The 20,783-nt window shown below is 38.8% G+C and overlaps 1 protein-coding gene across 3 annotated transcripts in view; it reads left to right on the forward strand.

The window, feature by feature from the left end:
• col11a2 (collagen, type XI, alpha 2) overlaps positions 1-20,783 on the forward strand; it is a 73,301-nt gene that overhangs the window by 41,259 nt on the left and 11,259 nt on the right. For all 3 annotated transcript variants that reach the window (XM_053231267.1, XM_026928366.3, XM_026928367.3), the window contains 33 exons: positions 775-831; positions 956-1,009; positions 1,092-1,145; positions 1,276-1,329; positions 1,489-1,542; positions 2,172-2,225; positions 2,823-2,867; positions 3,067-3,120; positions 3,371-3,415; positions 3,503-3,556; positions 5,466-5,510; positions 5,724-5,777; positions 6,000-6,044; positions 7,833-7,886; positions 7,971-8,015; positions 8,276-8,329; positions 8,435-8,542; positions 8,659-8,712; positions 9,631-9,684; positions 9,927-9,971; positions 10,401-10,454; positions 10,537-10,581; positions 10,673-10,726; positions 11,414-11,467; positions 11,589-11,642; positions 17,735-17,932; positions 18,140-18,193; positions 18,286-18,393; positions 18,491-18,598; positions 18,695-18,748; positions 19,576-19,629; positions 19,750-19,857; positions 19,938-19,991. In XM_053231267.1, coding sequence (XP_053087242.1) covers positions 775-831; positions 956-1,009; positions 1,092-1,145; positions 1,276-1,329; positions 1,489-1,542; positions 2,172-2,225; positions 2,823-2,867; positions 3,067-3,120; positions 3,371-3,415; positions 3,503-3,556; positions 5,466-5,510; positions 5,724-5,777; positions 6,000-6,044; positions 7,833-7,886; positions 7,971-8,015; positions 8,276-8,329; positions 8,435-8,542; positions 8,659-8,712; positions 9,631-9,684; positions 9,927-9,971; positions 10,401-10,454; positions 10,537-10,581; positions 10,673-10,726; positions 11,414-11,467; positions 11,589-11,642; positions 17,735-17,932; positions 18,140-18,193; positions 18,286-18,393; positions 18,491-18,598; positions 18,695-18,748; positions 19,576-19,629; positions 19,750-19,857; positions 19,938-19,991 — 2,082 coding nt within the window. The remainder of the gene's footprint in view (positions 1-774; positions 832-955; positions 1,010-1,091; positions 1,146-1,275; positions 1,330-1,488; positions 1,543-2,171; positions 2,226-2,822; positions 2,868-3,066; positions 3,121-3,370; positions 3,416-3,502; positions 3,557-5,465; positions 5,511-5,723; positions 5,778-5,999; positions 6,045-7,832; positions 7,887-7,970; positions 8,016-8,275; positions 8,330-8,434; positions 8,543-8,658; positions 8,713-9,630; positions 9,685-9,926; positions 9,972-10,400; positions 10,455-10,536; positions 10,582-10,672; positions 10,727-11,413; positions 11,468-11,588; positions 11,643-17,734; positions 17,933-18,139; positions 18,194-18,285; positions 18,394-18,490; positions 18,599-18,694; positions 18,749-19,575; positions 19,630-19,749; positions 19,858-19,937; positions 19,992-20,783) is intronic.

Genomic DNA, 20,783 nt, shown 5'->3' on the forward strand with positions numbered 1-20,783 from the left:
GAGCTAAAATCGATTGATGTATAGCGTACAGTCATTGGCTGGATGAGAGATGAAGAGATTTGTAAAGTAATGAAGTAAGAGTGCAAGTATTCTTATTCATTAATACTCAACTCAAAGTATAAATATACAAAAATAATACTTAAATATAGTAGGTCCAATTACTCAAGTATTTTCCACCTCTTGGAAAAAGTTATAATTTTTATGCCTGGAATGTAACAACATATACTGTACATACATCCAGCCAATTATGTGATTATTTTTGATTCACATAAAAGTGTAAGTGGATATAGTAAATATTAATAACATTTTTAGTGTTTTGTATCTTAGTAGTGAGGTGCCAACATGTATGGTCTATTCATAGCGTAGAATTTTTTTTGAGAAAACTACAAGTGAGTACACGGAGGTTTCTAAAAATTGTATACAGATAATCTCATACTCTCAGCTGGCTGATTATAAAATCAAGCTTTAAATATCAGTTAAACCGGAAGCTTTTATCACTTCTGCTATTAGCATTGAGCTGTCTCACCTTCTGAAATATCTTAGCGTTTTTGTGGTAAATTTTTTTGTGTTTTTTTTTCTCCTCTCTGTCCTAGCAACGTTGGTACGTCTATAAATACCAGTGTATCTGAATTTAGACTGGGTGCTCTAAATTAAAATTATACAATCATAAATAAACCAAGTTCCAGGAGAGAAGGCTGAAGAATTCCTCAGTAGACTGGTGTATTGTATTTACAGTATTTCCTTGGCTAAACTGGTGTTTTTTCTTCTCTGTAGTCAGCTTTGATGGGTCCACCCGGGCCAATGGGTTTTACTGGCCGATCTGGACCTCTGGTATGAAAACCCAGTATTTTTTTCGCACTCTTGACACACTGCATGTCTATATGTGATGTTTGCAAATCAACGAATAGATGCAGAGACTCTAGAAGACTTTCTTCTGTTCTCTGGTGCTTTACAGGGCCCACCTGGCATCTATGGTCTGAAGGGAGAGTCTGGAGACCCTGGTCCACAGGTTTATTTTTATTTTGTTTTATTTCGTGTGTGTGTGTGTGTGTGTGTGTTTGCCTCTTGACAGTTGGTTATTTATTCTGCAGGGTCCTAGAGGTCCTCATGGTTTACTTGGTCCTCCTGGTAAAAGTGGCAGAAGAGTAAGTAACCATCACTGAGCTGACCTGCAGCATTTATCAGTCTGATTTTGTTTGATTTAATCTGCAGTACCTTTTTATTTAGACTGTATGTCTGCTGTTTTGCTTGTTAACACTCCTGGTGTTGTTCCAGGGCCGACCTGGTGCTGATGGTGCTCGTGGAATGCCAGGAGAGCCTGGAGCTAAGGTCAGACATGTTAGAGCCATTAGTTGTGTGCAGTGCTGCACTGTATCATTTGGTTATTGAGGATTAATAGAAGTAGTGATAGATAATGCTGTTGCAGGTTGTTTTGTGCATTGGCTCCAGTGTAAAAGGTGCTTTCTTGTTTCTGTGTGTCTGTTTTAGGGAGATCGTGGTTTTGATGGGTTGCCTGGTCTGCCAGGAGACAAAGGTTATCGGGTGAGTACTGCAATCTCAAGAACTCATGGATTGTTTGATTATCACAATATATTAAAACCACTGCGTCCGTAAGGCCATCAGAATTGAGTACGACCCCTCCCACCCCTCTCATGGACCCTTCACCCTCCTGCCAGAACGTACCGGAGCATCTGTTCCACCACCACCACCAGACTCCACAACCGCTTCCTCCCTGAGGCAGTCAGATTACTCAACACCCTGCTGCCTCCCAGCACTCAGCTGGACTAGTCAAACCCATCCCTCTATCCAGCTGTGGCTTCCTTGGGAACTATTTTTGTTGATGGAGCAAAAATAAACTAAATATTTGGCCATACTGTGTCCGAAATGTCAGTCGCTCAATATTAATGGTGTAAAAGCAACACTTGCACTCATGTTGTTGTACTGAATATCAGCACAGCTGTGATTACCTGCAGCTGAATGGCCTGATATTCAGTACATCAGCACTCTTGCTTGTGTGATATTGCTTAATTATGTGCTGATCCACAGTCCTGGAGAAACCACCTTTCGTTCTGATGTATATGAGCTATATAGAGAAATGATCATAAAAACCCACTTGATCTCATACCACTTTACCAATTGCTTCACACATTTCATATTTTTCTTCTGTCCAGGGAAATTCTGGAGGAATGGGACCACCAGGACCCCAAGGAGAGGATGGAGAGAGAGTGAGTGGTGTTTACAGCATGTTAATAGCCTCTGATTAATGTAATGTCTGTGTATTGTCAGTACTCTCTATAGCCATGGCTCTCAAAGCGAGTTGTGCCTCTTCTGCTGTCATGTATATGCAGGAGATCCCTGACGATACAGCTTTCTTAAAGTAGTGGAAATTTCCATCAGTTAGCATCAGTGTTGTTATTGGTATTATCTAGTTATCATAGTTTAATTGACTGGTCAGTCAAAGGAAATGGGTTCATATCAAACTTAACTGAAAAACAAGCACAAATAATGTTACCTTTAATCCAGCTGCAATTTTAAAACTAAAATCGGGACGTGATGCTAATGATACGCAGTGTTTCAAATCTAGAAACACAAGGTAGTGTTCAGCAATAAAAAGCTGTGATGGCTCAAATAATTTAATATGGTGGTATATATATTTGCCCTGGTGTTCTTAAATCTGTGCTGTGATCATGAAGGAGTCCTTGGAAAAGTCACACCATATTTACTGCATGTAGAGTTTGTCACATGGTATGTAGTATGTTTCAAATATATCCTTGACTGAATGCTGAAGCCTCTTTTCTTCTTTATTTTCTTTATTTTGCCAGGGAGATGATGGAGATGTTGGGCCCAGGGGACTCCCGGGTGAACCAGTGAGTGCTTCTGTCTATCACACACCTTTTATGCCATCAGCATGCATTACTGCCCATCATACATTGCATGCTATATGTACATGACCCCACAGAACCTAGTTCTTGATGTGAAACTAATAGTGTTTCAGTAAATCACACATATGTGATGCTTGTTAGGTTTAATTTGTGAACAGGAGGTTTTTTTTCTGTTGTTGTTTAGGGGCCTCGTGGGTTGCTGGGGCCTAAAGGTCCCTCAGGAATCCCTGGACCTCCAGTAAGAATTCAGTCTACACAAAAACACTCAGTTTTGCTGTTAATATGAAATTATAAATCATATCTGGGTTCAAACACTTCTTAAGCTTTATCTGGCCTAGACAAGACAATATATATAATTACAAAGTGTACTAATAAAATATACCAATATTAAATATTTCATAATAATAACTATACGTGAAACATGATTTTATTCTTACTGTCATGGAGCATTAAGATTTCACTACTTATCCTCTTTAAACCTCTTTAAGGGTGTGCGTGGAAGCGATGGACCTCACGGGCCAAAAGGAAACTTGGTTAGTAAAATTCTTTATGTACATTTTACTGATTTGCTTCAGCACAATCTCAGTGTCCTGTTCTCCTCGTTTGTTCATGTTTAACAGGGACCTCAGGGAGAGCCAGGTCCTCCAGGCCAGCAGGGAGCTCCAGGAACACAGGTTAATAATACAAAATCAGTAACATCAAACTCTTAGTTACATACACAATTCACACTGTTTATAGCAGAAGTGTACCTCAGTGCCATGATCTGTGTCTCTATCTGCTCAAAATATTCAAAAATATGTAATGTAACGCCGAGACAAAGTTCTCCGAGTTAAAATGGGCTCCTTTAGGCAGCGTTTCATTGTAATGCCTCCATGATTTTCTGAGAAGTTTTTCTTTTAATAATGATGGAGAATGTTCACTTGAACAATGAAAAAAACACAAAATGAATGTACAAGTTTTACAATATTTTTAACATTAATTAAATCATTATTTTGGTAGAGCCCCACAGAGATCCGCAGCTCTGTGTACAGTGTGCTCTGTGCGAGTGATACGGAGCGACGGCTCAGTAAATAACAGCAGATTTCTTTTGCTTGTACAGAAATATGGTAGAAATACGGCATTAATTTGGCGCTCAGTAAGGCAGTGTAAAGGTCGGGATAAAGCTGAACAGTGCATCTCCCCTTCGTGTCATGTTAATGAACCTGGTATTTATTCCATGAGCCAAGTTGCCAAGTTCCATGTATAATATTTGCATACTGCAGATTTATACTGCAAATCAGAAATGCACACCACTGGAAACTTTTCCCTGAAAAGCCTGAACAGGAAAACTGTGCTTCCTGTTTCTGATGTCTGAAAAGTTTGGGATAGGTTTACGTGTTTTAGTGCTGTTTTTGAGCTGTAGTTGGGGTAAAAATTGTGCTGAAACTTGGCAACCCTCCCTACAAGCTTCCGTGAGCTGTTCTTTGAGCTCAACATTAAAGCAAACACCTCACACTCACACGTCTTTTTTTGTTTAGTCCTGCAGGATCCTGGTGCACACACCTATTCTGATTTCTGTTAAGCTTTCTTAAAAAAAAAAAAAAAAAAAAAACATAGAAAGAAACGAATACTTCACCAGCTGTTCATTTAGGACACATTGCGTGTTCAATCTGAATAATGTATTCATATTCCATTACACCCTTTAGATGTTTTTGCTTTTATTTTAATACAGTGATTATAATTATTCATCATAGCATATGATATATGGTCGCACCAAATGGTGAGATCATGCAAGAAAGTCATCTGCAATCTCACAGACAAACATTTAATAAACGTTAAACATTCTGTTAAAATGTTTACAAAAAGTGAAATGCTAAATGAAATGTTAAACAGTTTTTCTTTATTACTTAATAAAGGATGTAAGAGATTAATAAATATGTTGTCTCATTAAATTGTACAAAAAATAAACAAAATGTCACATGATATTTTTTGACTTCAGTCAAATTTATCAGCCACAGAATTGACCAGGAGATTGAAACAGAGCAGAACTTTATAAATGTACCAAAATTTATAATAAAAATGATAGATTTACAGATATAGTTTAATTTTCAGTATTTTCTTGAGGTCACACCACATGACAGCCGTATCTAGCAACTATATAACCATACAAAATCCCACATGTAGCTGTATGATGGAACTTTTGTCACTGAATTATTTTCAATATAAAAGTCTCAACATGGTCTTTGCTTGATGGCCGCACCAGGTGATATTTCATAAACAGAACAAAATACAGTGAATTATGAAAGAACTATAAATGCAAATGCTTTGCAGTTTTGGTCAGTAATGCAAATATGGCAAAATAAAAATATAAAATCATTCAGGACAATTTCAAACAAGTTTCAGAATTGCGCTAATGGTCAGATGATCATACCACATGATATTTTCTAATTTCTATGACTTTTATAATACATGAAAAATGACAAATAATTAAAGTACATACAGTAAATATGAGAGGCACTAGATATATATTATGCCTTATTATGTACTTTATTTATTTTTTTAGTCTGCACCAGGTCATTAAGTCATATATATTCTGATTTACAGGGAATGCCTGGTCCTCAGGGTGCTATTGGTCCCCCAGGAGAGAAGGTAAAACTCACAGAACGTCATCCCTGCTTTTAGACAGAATTGTGCACATATTGTACTCAGGCTGCCTGATTCATTTTCTAGAATCACATCTTTCTTGTGGTGATTAGGTGAAATGAGAGTGTTTTGCTGCTTTTTTGCTGATGACATGCTGAAGCACAACAGCCAGTGTTGAGAAATGAATGATTTTGCTCTTTTGTTTCTGCCATTTCTCAGGGACCTACAGGAAAGCCAGGTCTGCCAGGCATGCCCGGAGCTGACGGTCCCCCTGTAAGGGTTGCTTTTCATCATGCATTCAGAACATGTACTGTAGTTACACAACACCTCTTTATTTTCTCCTTCAGCAATAATAATAATGTACAGGCTCCTTGGCATTTTGCGCCGTGGTTAACTGCCAGATCAGACTGAGACCTCTGTCTTCTTTGACTGAAGGGCTGTTCTGTTTGGGATTATATTGCTCTAGGTGTACAGTAACATTCTCTTTACATACAGGGTCACCCAGGAAAGGAAGGCCCAGGTGGAACGAAAGGAAATCAGGTCAGTCTGCCATGTTTCAGTGAAAGTGACTCTCAGAAATTCTACAGAAAACATTTAATATTTAATATATTTCATATATTTAATATTTAATAAGAACTCACAAGCTGACTGTAACATACAGTACATCCACAATCTGTCAAAGGGTTTGTGTTAAAGACTTTTCCACCGCAGTAATTCTGTTGAATCCTTAAATCTGATTGCTCAGGTGCTGATTGATTTCCTGTAACAGTATGACTCTGACATGTTTATATTAATGCACTTGTTCTAATATGTTATTGTTTCTATAGTAACAGCTCACTCACAGAGATCCGTATAGTGCACGCTCCACACAATCTAAGCTTAATAATAATAATAATAATAATAATAATGTGTTGCTGTTTAACAAAGATATGGTGAGGTTTTCTGGAAGGAGACACTGACTTATGGAAGGAGTCTCCAGTGTCAGCGCTTTGTAACAGTCGATGGGAGTTTTCAGGACAGAGGAGTTTACGCTTCTTTGCGGTTTCTCTGTAACACGACAAGCTGCGTTTCTTTGGTTTATTAAATTGAAGAGAGAGAATAAAGAGAGGCTGGTGAGGGAACGAGTGTTTATAGCTGCTATAACGTAAGTGACAACAGGAACTAACTGGTCTTGTGGACGTTCCACAGCATTACATCTAACTATAAACGGCTAAAAGTATGACGTGTTGTTAATTAATAAATTAAAAACTGTAATTGTTGACAAATTGCCGTGATATAAGAGGAATAAAACGGTTCTGCTGCTCTTCAGGGTGCTTCACATCATTCCACCCCAGCATGCCCATCTTGATTTATGGATATATTTACCATTTAATATATTTAGATTTATTTCTTGGCCAGTAAATATATTTCTTATATTTATTAAAGTTAAACAACATGTTTTAGGAGATGTGTGAGAAACCTCGTGCAGGAGGTTTATTAACACCGCTGTTCCACAGTGCAGAGTCAGAAATGAGAAACGGTCCCAGGTCAAGGTTAAGGAGAGGGCCCCCTGCTGGCTGGGAGGTGAATTGTCTCTGACAGGTCTTTACAACAGTTAGTATGCTAACCTGTTCTTCTTTTTTATTCTAGCTCTCTCTCTCTTCTTCCTACAACATATATATTTATTCTGATTTTACTGCCAATATTTTATTATGAAAGGAATAAAACACCCCACAGCCATTTATACCACAGCCAGTGACTACATTTTTTTAAAATTTATTAATGAATGATGCATTTTAACTGTTTATTGTTGCGTTTAATGGAGCATCCATGAGACACGTTAGTTCCTGTTGTCATTTACGTTACAGCAGCTATAAACAGTCATTCTCTCTCTCCAGCCTCTCTGTTTTCTCTCTTGATGTTAAACAGCATGTTTTTTTAATCCATTTATTATTCTTCTCAGATTATGTGGAGCGTCCGCCGTACACGTCCCTGTGCATGAGCTGTTACTATGGAAACAATAACGTATTAAAAGGAGTGTATTAATATAACCCTGTTGTTTATGTTACAGCTGGAACTACTGTCCGAGCCGCACTGTTATAGAAAATAGACAATTCAACAGCACTGTGATCCAAATTAATCAGTTCATTCAGGTTTATAATTTATGCTGTTGTCAGCAGCCTATATTGATTTAACAGTTGTGAAAAATAACAAAAAGGCTGTACTTTATGCTTTAAGAATTATTTTTCGGTTGTAAACACAATGTCTTTTCTCTGAATCTAGTTCGGTAATGAGCTAGAGAAACCACAGACACACCATGAATGAATCTTTTTGTCACTATTTCCTCAGGGGCCTAGTGGTCCTCAGGGTGCTATTGGCTATCCTGGTCCTCGTGGAGTTAAGGTGAGACACATTTCTCTCTCTGCTGTTTGGCTTGAAATATTAATGAGTGAATATCTGAATAAATTAAAATGAACCTTTTCCCAGGGGATTCAAGGTATCCGTGGACTGAAGGGTCATAAAGGAGAAAAGGTAGGTCCTCTCTCTGTGTGTGTGTGTGTGTGTGTGTGTGTGTGTGTACTGTAGCTATTTTGTATGTTATAAAGTACGAAATAGTGCCGAACCCCACAGATCCTTTTTTTGAGGATTTTTGTGGTGTGTTTAAAATGAGGAGACGTTGTAATAGCTCTGTGTAAGAAGCCTCATTGAGAACTGAACATCTGATGCTGTCACTGTCCACTAGATTAAACGCTTTAGCTGCATCTGATAATTGTACTGTATACTGTTGTTAGGGAGAAGACGGTTTTCCTGGAATCAAGGGAGATTTTGGTCCTAAAGGAGAAAGGGTAACCCTCATATCATAAAGATTTTGTCCAAATTTTATGAATGAATAATATATAATTGATTTTGCTGAATTTTGTTTTGGTTTTATTTTCTTCCTGTATGAATAGGGAGAGGTGGGAGTGCCAGGCCTCAGAGGCGAGGACGGGCCTGAGGGTCCAAAAGGACGTGTTGGTCCCCCTGGGGAGATTGGACCACTGGGCCTGGTTGGAGAGAAGGTGAGTTTGTCAAAACTATAATAATATCAAACGCATCTGTTCATATTATTATAATTATTATTATTATTATTATTAGTGTTGTTGCTGATATTTAAAGCCAAACTGTGTAATTCTAGGGTAAACTTGGTGTACCTGGCCTGCCTGGCTATCCTGGAAGACAAGGACCTAAGGTGAAATATACATTACACAGTATCACAGCTTCATTTCATATCTATCTTTCAAAGGGTTAAATATTTTGTCACAGACCAGATGTTTATTTACACTAATGAGAAACAGTACACCAGAAGGAAGGAGAGAAAATAATAAAGAAATAAGGATGTAGGGAGCAGTGGAGGCAGGTGAGGCAGAGCCCCGGGATTTTCAGTAAAACTTCATAAAGTCCTCATTCACTACTCCATACATTCTGCTGAAATACTAATGGCCTCTTTTAAATGATCAATGATTTAAAAAGATGTCAGTCAGCCACTGTTGCGTTGATTTGCTCACTTTTCTACGATTGCACAATCATAAGGCAGCGTATTTAGCTCCATAGAGAGGACAGTGGACAGGACTGTTAAACCTGGCAACCCTGGTTAATGATATTAGCTCTTCTGTTCATCTCCGTGACACTGGCGAGGGGAAACACACCTGGTGCCGCATCAAACACACTTGAACAAAGACACGTCTAAAACCTCGCAAAAGGAGCGGCTAGACTGTACGCTGGATGACTGTGTGATCTCAACTCTCAACTGTGACTCTAAAAATTCGCTCCATGGTAGCGTAAGGCAGGTGCCACAGCCTGTTTCATGATAACGTGTTTCTTCACATGCTCGATATTTAATACTTAACACTTGCTCAATAATGTTTAACAGTCGTACCACTGAAGAGAGCATCACCGGTCGTTTGCTATACGCTGAAAATACACAAGCTGGTGAAGTCAGGCCTGGCCTATACTGTACACGCAGCTTACACACACACACACACACACACAGGGGCGAGCAGCCAGGTGTGTATTCATTTCCAGCATCTTACACAGATCTACACAGAAATATTATGAGCTCTAGAGTAACACAGTTATAAAACAGTAACTTGACTTTTTCATGTTTCAGGGCTCACTTGGTTTCCCAGGATTCCCTGGTGCAAATGGAGAGAAAGGTGCAAGGGTGAGGCTTATAATACTACAATAATTTTAATCCTGCAGCCATAAGTTTGGTTTAATTCAATCTTATTAATGTCCTAGAAGTATTTTATATTTCATATTTGTTTATTTTTCCTCCAGTTAAGTGAATTTTGAGTGATGTATGTAGCATGTTCTTAACTGGAAGAACAATATCTTGGGTTTTTTTTTTTTGCTTGATTTTGAAGCAATAAAATGTCACTATTATACTGTATGTTTTTTCCGCAGGGTCTAATTGGAAAAGCTGGACCAAGAGGACTGAGAGGACCAACAGTATGATCCTGTTCCTCTGTTCTCCTCTGTTCTATTCTCTTCTTCTTCTTCAGTTAACACTTTTATAAAATGTTATGATTACATTAACATATCAAGGAAATTCCACTACAGTTTTGTGTATAAATATAGTTAAAATTAAAAAGTATACACAGTTTCTGGAGAAACAGAAGATTTTTGGCCAAAAGTGACTTTTGTCTGAAACGTCCTGTTTCAGGGAAACTGTTATAAACCTTTATAAACCTTTAATTTGCCCTGCAGGACGCACTACTGTGCTGTTACAGAAAATTAATTAATTATAACATTTTGACCGAATTGAGAATTTAACAGCAGTGTGGTATAAATGTTAATGTGTGTGGATTTGTTCAGTGTGATTCTGATCAGCTCAACACGTTTCACGTGCAGTTAGATGATATCTCTGTGTCACTTTAGGGGCCCAGAGGACAGAGAGGACCTCGAGGGTCTACTGGAAAACCGGGTGCTAAGGTACATTTCTGTGAGATGATTCTCTGTATATTGCATCATTACATCTTAATGTACTGAATGATTAAATACTTATATCCTTTAGGGTTCATCCGGTAGTGACGGCCCTCCTGGACCACCAGGCGAGAGGGTAGGCTTTGTTTAATACTGAGTTACTTTCATGTAGTGGAAATAATACTCATCGCATATATATCTCACTTTCTCTTTATGTTCCCTTTCAGGGATTACCTGGAGCTCAAGGAGTAAATGGATTTCCAGGACCAAAGGGACCTCCTGTACGAGAACTCCTCCCTGTTTAACTGATTAGAAACTGTAATCGAGATCAGGCGATAGTTTAATTTGAACTTCCACATTTGAATTTTAACGACATGAACATTACTGTTGATGAATCAGTCGAGCGGTTAGCAGGGCTAGCAGGTATTTCAACGCTTTCAAACATTTCACCACAGATGTGGAACAAATCTGAAAAAATAATGTTATTCAACGTAAAATAATGTTTTGTGCAGAAATTGTGGTATAATGATGTTCATAAAGGGTCGACAGAGTCATCATGTTTAACCTCCTCTAACCGTAAATGAGCAGATTGACTTGTCTTTGTGTAATCACATTTTATAGGCTGCTAGCTAGTGATATCGAGGTAATGAGCAATGAAGTACTACAGGTTTATTATATTACTATATACTCTATTACTGGTGTCTTATTTGAATCATTTTCAGTGGAAGTGTCATAAAGGTATTTTAGGGCAAGGTTATTAATAGATCAAGACTGGCTAATGATGCCTTATGCAGTGATAAGTGTGTCAGATTTATCAGTCTAATAAAACAGAAACAGTGCTATTTCCTTATTAATTTCCACATTAATTTGAGATTTAAAAAAATGTTTGTAGTGCTTTTTTAAGCATTTTGTATTTATTGTGCTCTTTGAATTTTATTTTTTTAAACCCTGACCTCTGACCTCTGAAGGGACCTCCAGGGAAAGACGGACTGCCTGGACACCCTGGACAGAGAGGAGAAGTTGTAAGTATTTATTGCTTAAAGGTTTTTTTCTTTTTGCCAACAAAGTACACAAGGTTTTCGTGCTAGTAGCTCCTCAGGAATCAGTGTTTTGTTTTTGGTTGAATTTGCTTTTTTTTCGTAGGGGTTCCAAGGCAAGCCTGGGCCTCCCGGGCCACCTGGAGTTGTTGGACCTCAGGTAAGGTTTAATTAGACTTTATGTACTTACTATTGAACATCTTTTGGGTTTGTTTTTAAATGTCTGTATGTATAAGACTATAGGACACAATCAGATATCTTAAATTACATTACAAGTTCAACCACATGTACATTAACATACATTAACAGTACCCTTCTCATTGGAAAAAATCTTAATTATGAATAAATTATAATCAGCTCAATCATGACCATTCTAGTACACATTCTGTCAGGGGCAACATGGCGGTGCAGTGGGTAGTGGTGCTGCCCCACAGAGTCCTGGGTTCGACCCTGAGCTTGGGTTACTGTCTCTGAGGTTTCTTCCTGTGAGGTTTTCAGCTTGATTTGACAACACATTTCAGTCCGTTCAGCTCATTACTGGTTGCAGACCTGAAGCAGACTGTTACTGAGGTGGCGAGGACAGACTCAGTGTTGACTGTGGTCAGCTGATGCAGGAAGTGTATTTGAAGCACAAGTAATATCCTGTCTTTACTCTTCTTCACCAGTAAATGCATTCTATGAAGGAAGGTTACTTGTTTTTCCTCTTAGACACCAAACCTTCCTTTTAATACCTCTGTCGTTGCTTGTTAATGTTTTGTGAATGCAGCAACAGATTTCAGAGTATGGTTGACCCTACCTGTCAGTACCTTTCTTCACTTAGAACATGCTGTTATCACTAACCCCAAGACTCCCAGGCCTCACATGCTTCTTGATGATAGGGAGCAGAATTTGTTCCTCCTTGTGACGAGGTGGAGTATGGGATGTTTGCGGCATTATTTCATACCGTGCCATACTATAACATAGTCAAAAGAGTTTAAAAGTAGTGTAAATGAGCAAATAAGAACATACTGAATTGTGGTAATCCACAAAACACTGATATTTTATTTGTATGTAGCAAGATGCCTCATGCTCCAAAAATATTTAACGTTCCTTACAATTGCTGTACCAGAAACTGTTCTTGCCTTGAATATACTGTATATGGCTGTAACAACGAACATGGTTGTAAATAAAATCCTTTTGTCATCCATCACCATGGGGAAGCCTCATCAGAACTGGAATTATGTCGTAGTCAGATGAGATCTGACTACAACATCCAACATCCAAATTTTTGGTCCTGTACACCATTAGCACACAAAATGTGAAACCCATGCCCAGTATAAAATATTTTGGTGGATCAGTGAAACCTTTTTTTCAGTGAAAATTTTGCTTTGATGCTTTGTGACCATTTCTGCTAAGGACCAGGATATTTTAGCTGAAATCCTGGTAGGAGGTTAAGAATTGGCCATTGATCCCAAACACATGCAACTCAAGACAGAAATGCTTGAAGGAAAACTGATTCAGTGTTTTGCACTTGCTCTATCAGTCTCCGGATTTGAACTGAGTTGAATACCTGTGGTCTGAACTGAAGAAGGACATCCACATCTGCAAACTAAATATAGAGGAGCTTGAAATGTTGTGGATGGAGGTGATCCAAGATCCTCTACAAGTGCCTTCAGCATTGTTAGACGTTATACAAACAGTTCATTGCTGTTATTTTCCTCAGGAAAGGCTGCAGTAAATATACATTTTTGGACTTTGGGCTTTTTTGTTTTCCGTATAAATGCACTACTACAATTGCAAAAAGAAAATGTTTATTAGAAAACTGAGTTAAAATAAAATTGTATAGCATCTCAATTATAGGAACCTTTCCCTAAACTTTTCATTCTGTCTGCCATGATAAAACCACAACAAGCTCACGGTACTGTTAGCTAAATAGCAACAGAGTTGATTATCTGCGTGCCAGATGGTTATGCAGTGAGTGGAGAAGGGTTAAATATTCACATTACTTGCTTCCTTGTTAGTTAAGAGAAATAAGAGAAATAGTACAAGTAAGCTTAAATGAAACGTATATGAAATAATTCAAAACTTTTGTGAGTCTGGTGTAACTTCATGATTGGAGTTGAGTAAGACGATGGCAAACGTTAGCTAGATTGCCAGTAAACTGATAGCTACGATTACACACACGCTAGGAAATAAAGTAGTAATAACACTAAGCAATTTGCTAACTGTTTTATTAACTGAAATAGCATAGATATTTACGTAGTCTTAGTGATTGTTGTAGGTGATAGGTGTTTACCATCTGTTAGGCTTTTCCTTCTTCATGAGCATCAAGGAACCACTGGTCTTCTTAGCTAGTTAGCTAGCTAGACCATGCCTAGGTAATTAACTCTAGGTAATAAACAAGTGTATATCAAACAAATAAGATAGCCTAACATCATTTCCAGCTTTGGAAAGCTTGAATATATTGATTAGTTCACGTTACAGATATAGCACTTTAGGTTTCCATTGATGCTCCTGAAGAACCTGAGCAGAGTTGGAAGCAGGTTGCGTATGCAATGAGTCCACTGAGTGGAAGACCACCAATGAGGTTTCCTCTGGATCTAGGGGTATTCCCATTTGCTTGTTTCCTTGCCAAGTACCAATAGCAAACTCATTACATTGGGACTATGACACCATGTGGGTAGTCTATAAAGGGTCCCCAGTACACCATCCTCATCATTCTCTGGCCATTCTCATCAATCTGAGGGACACAGACGTCCTGGTGGACCTGCATTCATTCACAGAACCATTATTACATACGTATGTAAAGAACTGCCAGGGAGGTTTCTTTTGGATTCGTTGGACATGGACCAAGTTGTCACACGTTCTGATAGCGCACCTTGCCAGACAATAGCAGCTAACACTCATGAATAGTGCCATTAAGAGGAAACTTGCTAAAGTTATGATACTGTTCTATGATGAGAATAGGAATCACTCAATGTTCTAACACTCTTAGTGTAAAAATGTCCTTTTTAAGAAAAAATCTCCAAATGCTGATACCATTCAACAAGAATAGGGCATAGTGTTTTGGATGTGTTGCAGTGTTATCCATAACACCTACATTTATAGCTGTAGATGTGGTCAATTGTGTGGCAACATTTCCTGGCCCAAAGCTCTGTCTCTGCCCTGTCTGTGAACCACTTTGGGCAGTGAGTTGTCTGTCTGATTGCAAACAGACCAACTACATACCTCCATAGGTATTCCAAAATGACCTGGACCACCTCCTTTGCTAGGAACAGGCTTACTGCGGGACTGTACATCTGCATCAGTTGCTAGGCAGCTCTCAGACACAAGGGATGAATTTGCCAAATTCCAGAGTTTGCTCACCCACCTCCTCTAGTGCTTTTGTGTCCACTCGGTGGTTGTTGTAAATTAACACTGTGGTGTTGTCAGTCCGCACTAGTACCTGGGACACTCTTATGGGTTCCTGGAAAAACCAGCCAAGTTTTTCCACCTTACTTTCACTTTGAGGGTGCTAAAGCTAACCCAGATGGAAAAGCTCTGACACTCTGACACTTAGCTTATCCAAAAGCTAAATTTACGGTTACAAATTTACTTAATTAAAATTAAGATTGTGTAACAAGTGGCTAACACAGCAAGTTGCTTAGTGTTTCTTTCACTTTTTATTTGTGTTTTTTTTTTTCCAATTGTAACTCAAATTGAATCACTTACTCAAGAGAAGACCTACTCAGCACTCAGTACTATTCCACCAGATTTGACTCAGAATCTAACCCTCTAACCAGAGTCTAAGTTTGGATTGTTAATAGTTCCTCTGGAAAGGTGTGGCAGCTCTGTTACAGGTATAGCGGTGCAGGAGGAGAGGAATGTGCATTAAGAGCAGAGGACTATGTTCACTATGTTCAGGGACTTTTTTGCTCATTATTTTAGGGGATGTTAACAACGCAAACCTCAGTAAAGAACTGGCAAAATGCAGGAACATCACAGGGAAAAATTCTTGACCACAATGAAAGGTGCATATCATACAACATATCGTACCACACGAAGGTCTCATAAAGAGGGAGAACACGGATCAACACAAACATGAAAACCAACACTAAGGAAAGCAGAGATGTGACAGATGTAATACACAACAAAAACAAAACGTGCGTGTGTGTGTGTGTGCATGTGTATATAGTTTTTCCACTGCTACGTAGACAATTATTAGATTTTTCCAGTTTGTAAGACTAATAGTGTTCTTTGATTTCTAGTTTATTAGAACGGTTTTCTTGGTGATGGTTAGTGCTGTAAGAAGAACTCTGATGTGCTGATGTGTCTTCAGTCAGGCAGAGTGATGGGGACAGTGGGATGGGGTGGTGGAGCAGAAGAGATCATTGATGAGCGACTTGTTGCCAGAAGTGTTTAATGGGTGTGTTGTCCCATATGGCATGTATGTAGTTGTCTGGTGTATTTTATTTTGTACAGATTTTGGATTCCATAAAGCCCATTTTAAACATCTTTTGCTCCATGCAGTGTGTTCTGTGTATTATTTTGTATTGATAAGATGTAGACTGGCATTATTGGTCATGAAAAAATGACCTGTGGACGGAACTCAGCCCTGGGAATTACTGATAGTTCTTCTTCACATTTTTGATGGTATAGAGACTGTAGGATCAGATTTGAAAATTATTTTGGATAGAGTTTATTAGAGAGAGAAGTATTAAAAAGTTTTCTTTTAGATTGATTTTTAAACATAGGATGGATCTGAGTTGTAGGAATTCAAGAAACTGGTTATTCTCAATGCCATGATTCTGCGTCGGATATGAGAATGATGGAAGATGTGTTTAAGATGTGTAAACCTTTTCCTACCCATGTGGAGAGGTTTGGTATTTTTTGAGACTATGACCTGTTCTGGCACAAAAGCATCTTTTTTTCAGTGTTCTGGGTTGCCATGGAAGCACTAATACGGTCTGAACTCCTGCGTAACTCTCTCCATCTGCTTCTGCGGTTTTTGAAATCCAAATTCATGGGAATAATGTTCCAGAGTAGAAGGTTGTCTCACAGGTTTAGTTCATGTCTGAGACAGAAGGAGGCTCTGCTTTAATGCTTTCTGGGCAAAGAGGCCAAAGAGGCAGATGGTGCAAAGGATTTGTACCCTGCTCTGGCAATGCCATTTGAGCCAACCAAGACTGTCCTCTCATGGTTGTTGGCAGCCCCAGTGATGTACCTCACCATGTTGCTATGGCTTCCATGGTGTGAAGAGCTGTCTGTAGGATCTCCGCCCATCACCTCTCTTACTGTAGGCATTATCTGGGACCAGGAGCATGTGTGCCACAGTGTTCGAGATATAATTTACACTCACCATTGTGTCGTATATTGTGCAAACCAGAAAGTGAGGAGCTGATTTACACAAACAGTAAACTTAATGGGTAAATGGCTTCCTTGTATAAATACAGGGGTTCCACTGGGACTGCTATAACCAATTTACAAACAAGTTTCTGACACTTTACTCGGATGGTTGCTGCTCATTAGGGATCTATATCAGGTCTTCTGTAAAGCTGCTTTGTGATGATGTCTGTTGTTGAAAGCACTGTGTAAATAAATTGAATAGAAATAGAATAGAACTACAGCTGACATATATAAAACTGACAGTCAACTGTCATGCAGTAGGGAATTGAAATAGACATACCTTATATACTAAGGAGAACTCAGATGATCCAAAAGACATTGAAAAGATGCAAAAAAAGAAATTTTTGAGACTCAGCATACATTAATATGCATAAAGTTGAGAAATGACATGTGGTGTATATCACTAGTGGGTACATGGATGGCTTATTGCATTTAATCATTTAATTTTTCTTTTACTCTTATTAAGCTGATTTGAATATTACTTTAGCCTTGTAATGTCTTCTGAAGAAGGAAGAGGTATATTTGTCTTGTCAATACTAACATGGATTACATGAAAATAATTACAGCTTCCCTGTTATCGTTTATTGGCATTAAGATGTACCTGTTATCATACTGTTATTCATACTGCTTGTATATTCATCAACACAATAAGAAAAACACACATAAATATGCCTGTTCATTTTGCTAACCACAAGCAGTTACAGCCCAGCTCAGACTCTGCTGCACCTGTGGTCACGTTGGATTACAGCACTTTAGGCTTTTCATAGTTTCCTGTACAGTAATTCCTCATTGTTCTTTTTGTAGGTATTCAGTACCTATAAACATCATCCTTAGCTACCATTCATTCATATCATTCTTTCATATCTATTACCATTCTTTTATATCTAGGGTCCTTCTGGAGAGACAGGCCCATTGGGAGAGCGGGGCCACTCTGGACCCCCTGGACCACCAGGTGAGCAAGGCCTTCCTGGCCCTTCAGGTAAGGAAGGAACCAAAGGAGATCCTGGTCCTCCTGGTGGCCCAGGAAAAGATGGACCTCCTGGATTGAGAGGCTTCCCTGGAGAGAGAGGACTCCCTGGAACACCAGTAAGGAAATTAATAAAAAAAAAAGAAAAAAAAGAAAGTGTACCCAAGATGAATCACATAACCATGTCTCAGAATTGTTTATTAATTGTGATTGCAGAATTCTGCTTTTATGTTCGGTACAGAACATGGTGGCTGCATGTTACCTGACATCTGAATCACCACTACTGTGTGATTGATGTCTTCATAAGCTATTTATTCTCTTAACAGGGTGGTGTTGGACTGAAAGGAAATGAAGGCCCAGCAGGACCTCCTGGACCAGCTGTCAGTATTTAAAATGAAACCTTAACAAAAAAAAAGCACATTGATTAAATTTGTGTAAATTTCTCAGTAACTTAAACCACATTGTTGTGTAGGGATCCCCAGGTGAGAGAGGCTCTGCAGGCACAGCTGGCCCTATTGGCCCCCCTGGAAGACCTGGACCTCAGGGACCCCCAGGAGCTGCAGGAGAGAAAGGAGTGGCTGTGAGTGTCCAGCTCAGGTTTACTGAAATCTAATCATTCATGTAAACATATTAATAAACTAAACATAAACCGGTGATGTGATTTTATTATTTTCCAGGGAGAGAAAGGCCCAATTGGCCCAGCTGGTCGTGATGGCATTCAAGGCCCAGTTGGGCTTCCAGGCCCTGCTGGACCTCCCGGCGTTCCAGGAGAGGATGGTGACAAAGTCAGGGACCTATTCACCTCTACTCATAATCAAAACATTAGTCCCTGGCTTCAGTGGCTGTTTGTGCTTAAAATTATGTGATTTGACTTCTGTCAGGGTGAGACTGGAGAGCACGGGCATAAGGGCGCAAAGGGAGCCAAGGGAGAACAAGTGAGTAAATATACTTTCTGCAATCATAATTAGGGGGCCAAGCACCATAGGTGTGTAGGCGACCTGTTGGAACTGTATGGTTTCTTCTTCTTCTTCTTCTTCTTCTTCTTCTTCTTCTTATTATACTATCATATGGGATTCCGTAGAATGCTTCATACACTCTTATAAGAGATTTGGCAGAGTGATAGAGGACAGTCTCAGCTACCTGTATAGCAGTATTGGTTTATGCCACTCAAGCGCTTTAGTGCCCCCAATAGGCCTCACTGTGGAAATGCGATTTCACATTCTTCTGATTCTTTGGGTCATGCCGAGTTCAACTGACACCATGGTGTTAATTTTCCACCATTTTGATTTTTGTTTTTCAAATTTGTATTTTTTCACTTCTTCTCCTAACACATTTTGTCTAATTTGGAAGACAGCTTCAGGAGACCAACTCGAATAAAAACCTCAGATTTTTGATATGTGATGGGTCACCCGTTACACACAAACGAACCTGACAGCTAAGTCTTCAAATGGGAAGCGAGAGCATCTCAGCACTCTTTATGTACTGACACCCACTTTATCTCATATATTGAGCAACATGATCTAAAGTTAACAAATGAGCTTTAAGTTCATTTGCAACTTGAAAACAGGAAGTGATGCAATATCTCAGCAATATCTCAGCAACAGCTTGATGTTGTACCGTAAGATTTAGTGTATCTCCTTTAATAGCAGCTAGATCTTTACATAGCATTGCAAAATTATAATAGTTTTTTCATTTTTGCACATAGTGTATTGCGATGTACATGCTTTGCTCTTATCGTAATGAGATCATTGTTTATTGACAGGGTCCTCCTGGTCCACCTGGGCCGATGGGTCCTCTTGGACAGCCTGGTGCTCCTGTAAGCATAACTCTTTCTAATTTATCTCATTAATAATCCAATATTTAATAGTATTTTGTTTAACCTATTAAAAGGTCCCTTTTGTGAGCTCATGCCTGAATTCATTTTTTCTTTTTTTAGGGTGCTGATGGTGAAACAGGTGCCAGAGGTCAGCAGGGTGCATTCGGTGCTAAAGGAGATGAAGGAACAAGAGGATTTCCTGGTCCTCCAGGTCCTATTGGCCTACAGGTATCAAACTACATATCAAGACCTCTTACATTCAGAGATTTTTTATACAGGAGTGCAATGACAATTTTTTTTAAATCTAGGGATTGCCAGGCTCGGCAGGAGAGAAGGGTGAAACAGGAGATGTCGGACCACTGGTGAGTGTTGAGAATTTATGCTTGCTGTGATGAAAAAAGATGGGAATGTATGAGCTGATAATCATTGCTTTGTGTAAGTATTCACCTCTTCGAACATTTCCACATTCTGTAATGTTACAACCAGCACGTGAAATGGGATTAATAGGGATTATATGTCATGAATCTCCACACAGTACCCCATAAACTTAAAGTCGGGGAAATAACTAACATTATTTGCAAAAAAAAAAAGAACTTAAAGAACTTAAGAAATAAAAAATGTTCTGACTGCATAAATATTCACCCCATTGTCAGAAGTCACATAATTTGTTGAATGGTGTCCATCTGTGTGCAAAGTGTCACATGATCTCAGTATAAATACACCTGTTCCTGAAAGAACCCAGTTTGTTAGAGAACACACTAAACACACAGCATCATGAAGACCACAGAGCAATCAGAACAAGTCCAGGATGTTCTGGGAAAGTATCAATCAGGTTTTAGGTACAAAAATCTCAAACTATGAACATCCTGCAGATTGACTTTAAATCCATTATTAAAACTGGAAAGAATATGGCACAACCACGACTCTGCCTAGAGGAGGCCATCCACCAAAATCATCAGAAACCAGACACTCCAAACACAGTTGGGCTTAATGACAGAGTGGAGAGAAGAAAAACAAGGCAATATGAGTTGGCATGTTTTAGACTCAACCTGCCACAATAAAAAAACAATTAAAAAATATTTTGCAGCTTCAAACATTATACACATTATGTAAATCAAATGGTTAAACTCCAGTGAAGTCCATTTCTGTTCCAG

This window comes from Pangasianodon hypophthalmus, chromosome 29 (genome assembly GCF_027358585.1).
Source record: "Pangasianodon hypophthalmus isolate fPanHyp1 chromosome 29, fPanHyp1.pri, whole genome shotgun sequence".
Taxonomy (NCBI): domain Eukaryota; kingdom Metazoa; phylum Chordata; class Actinopteri; order Siluriformes; family Pangasiidae; genus Pangasianodon; species Pangasianodon hypophthalmus.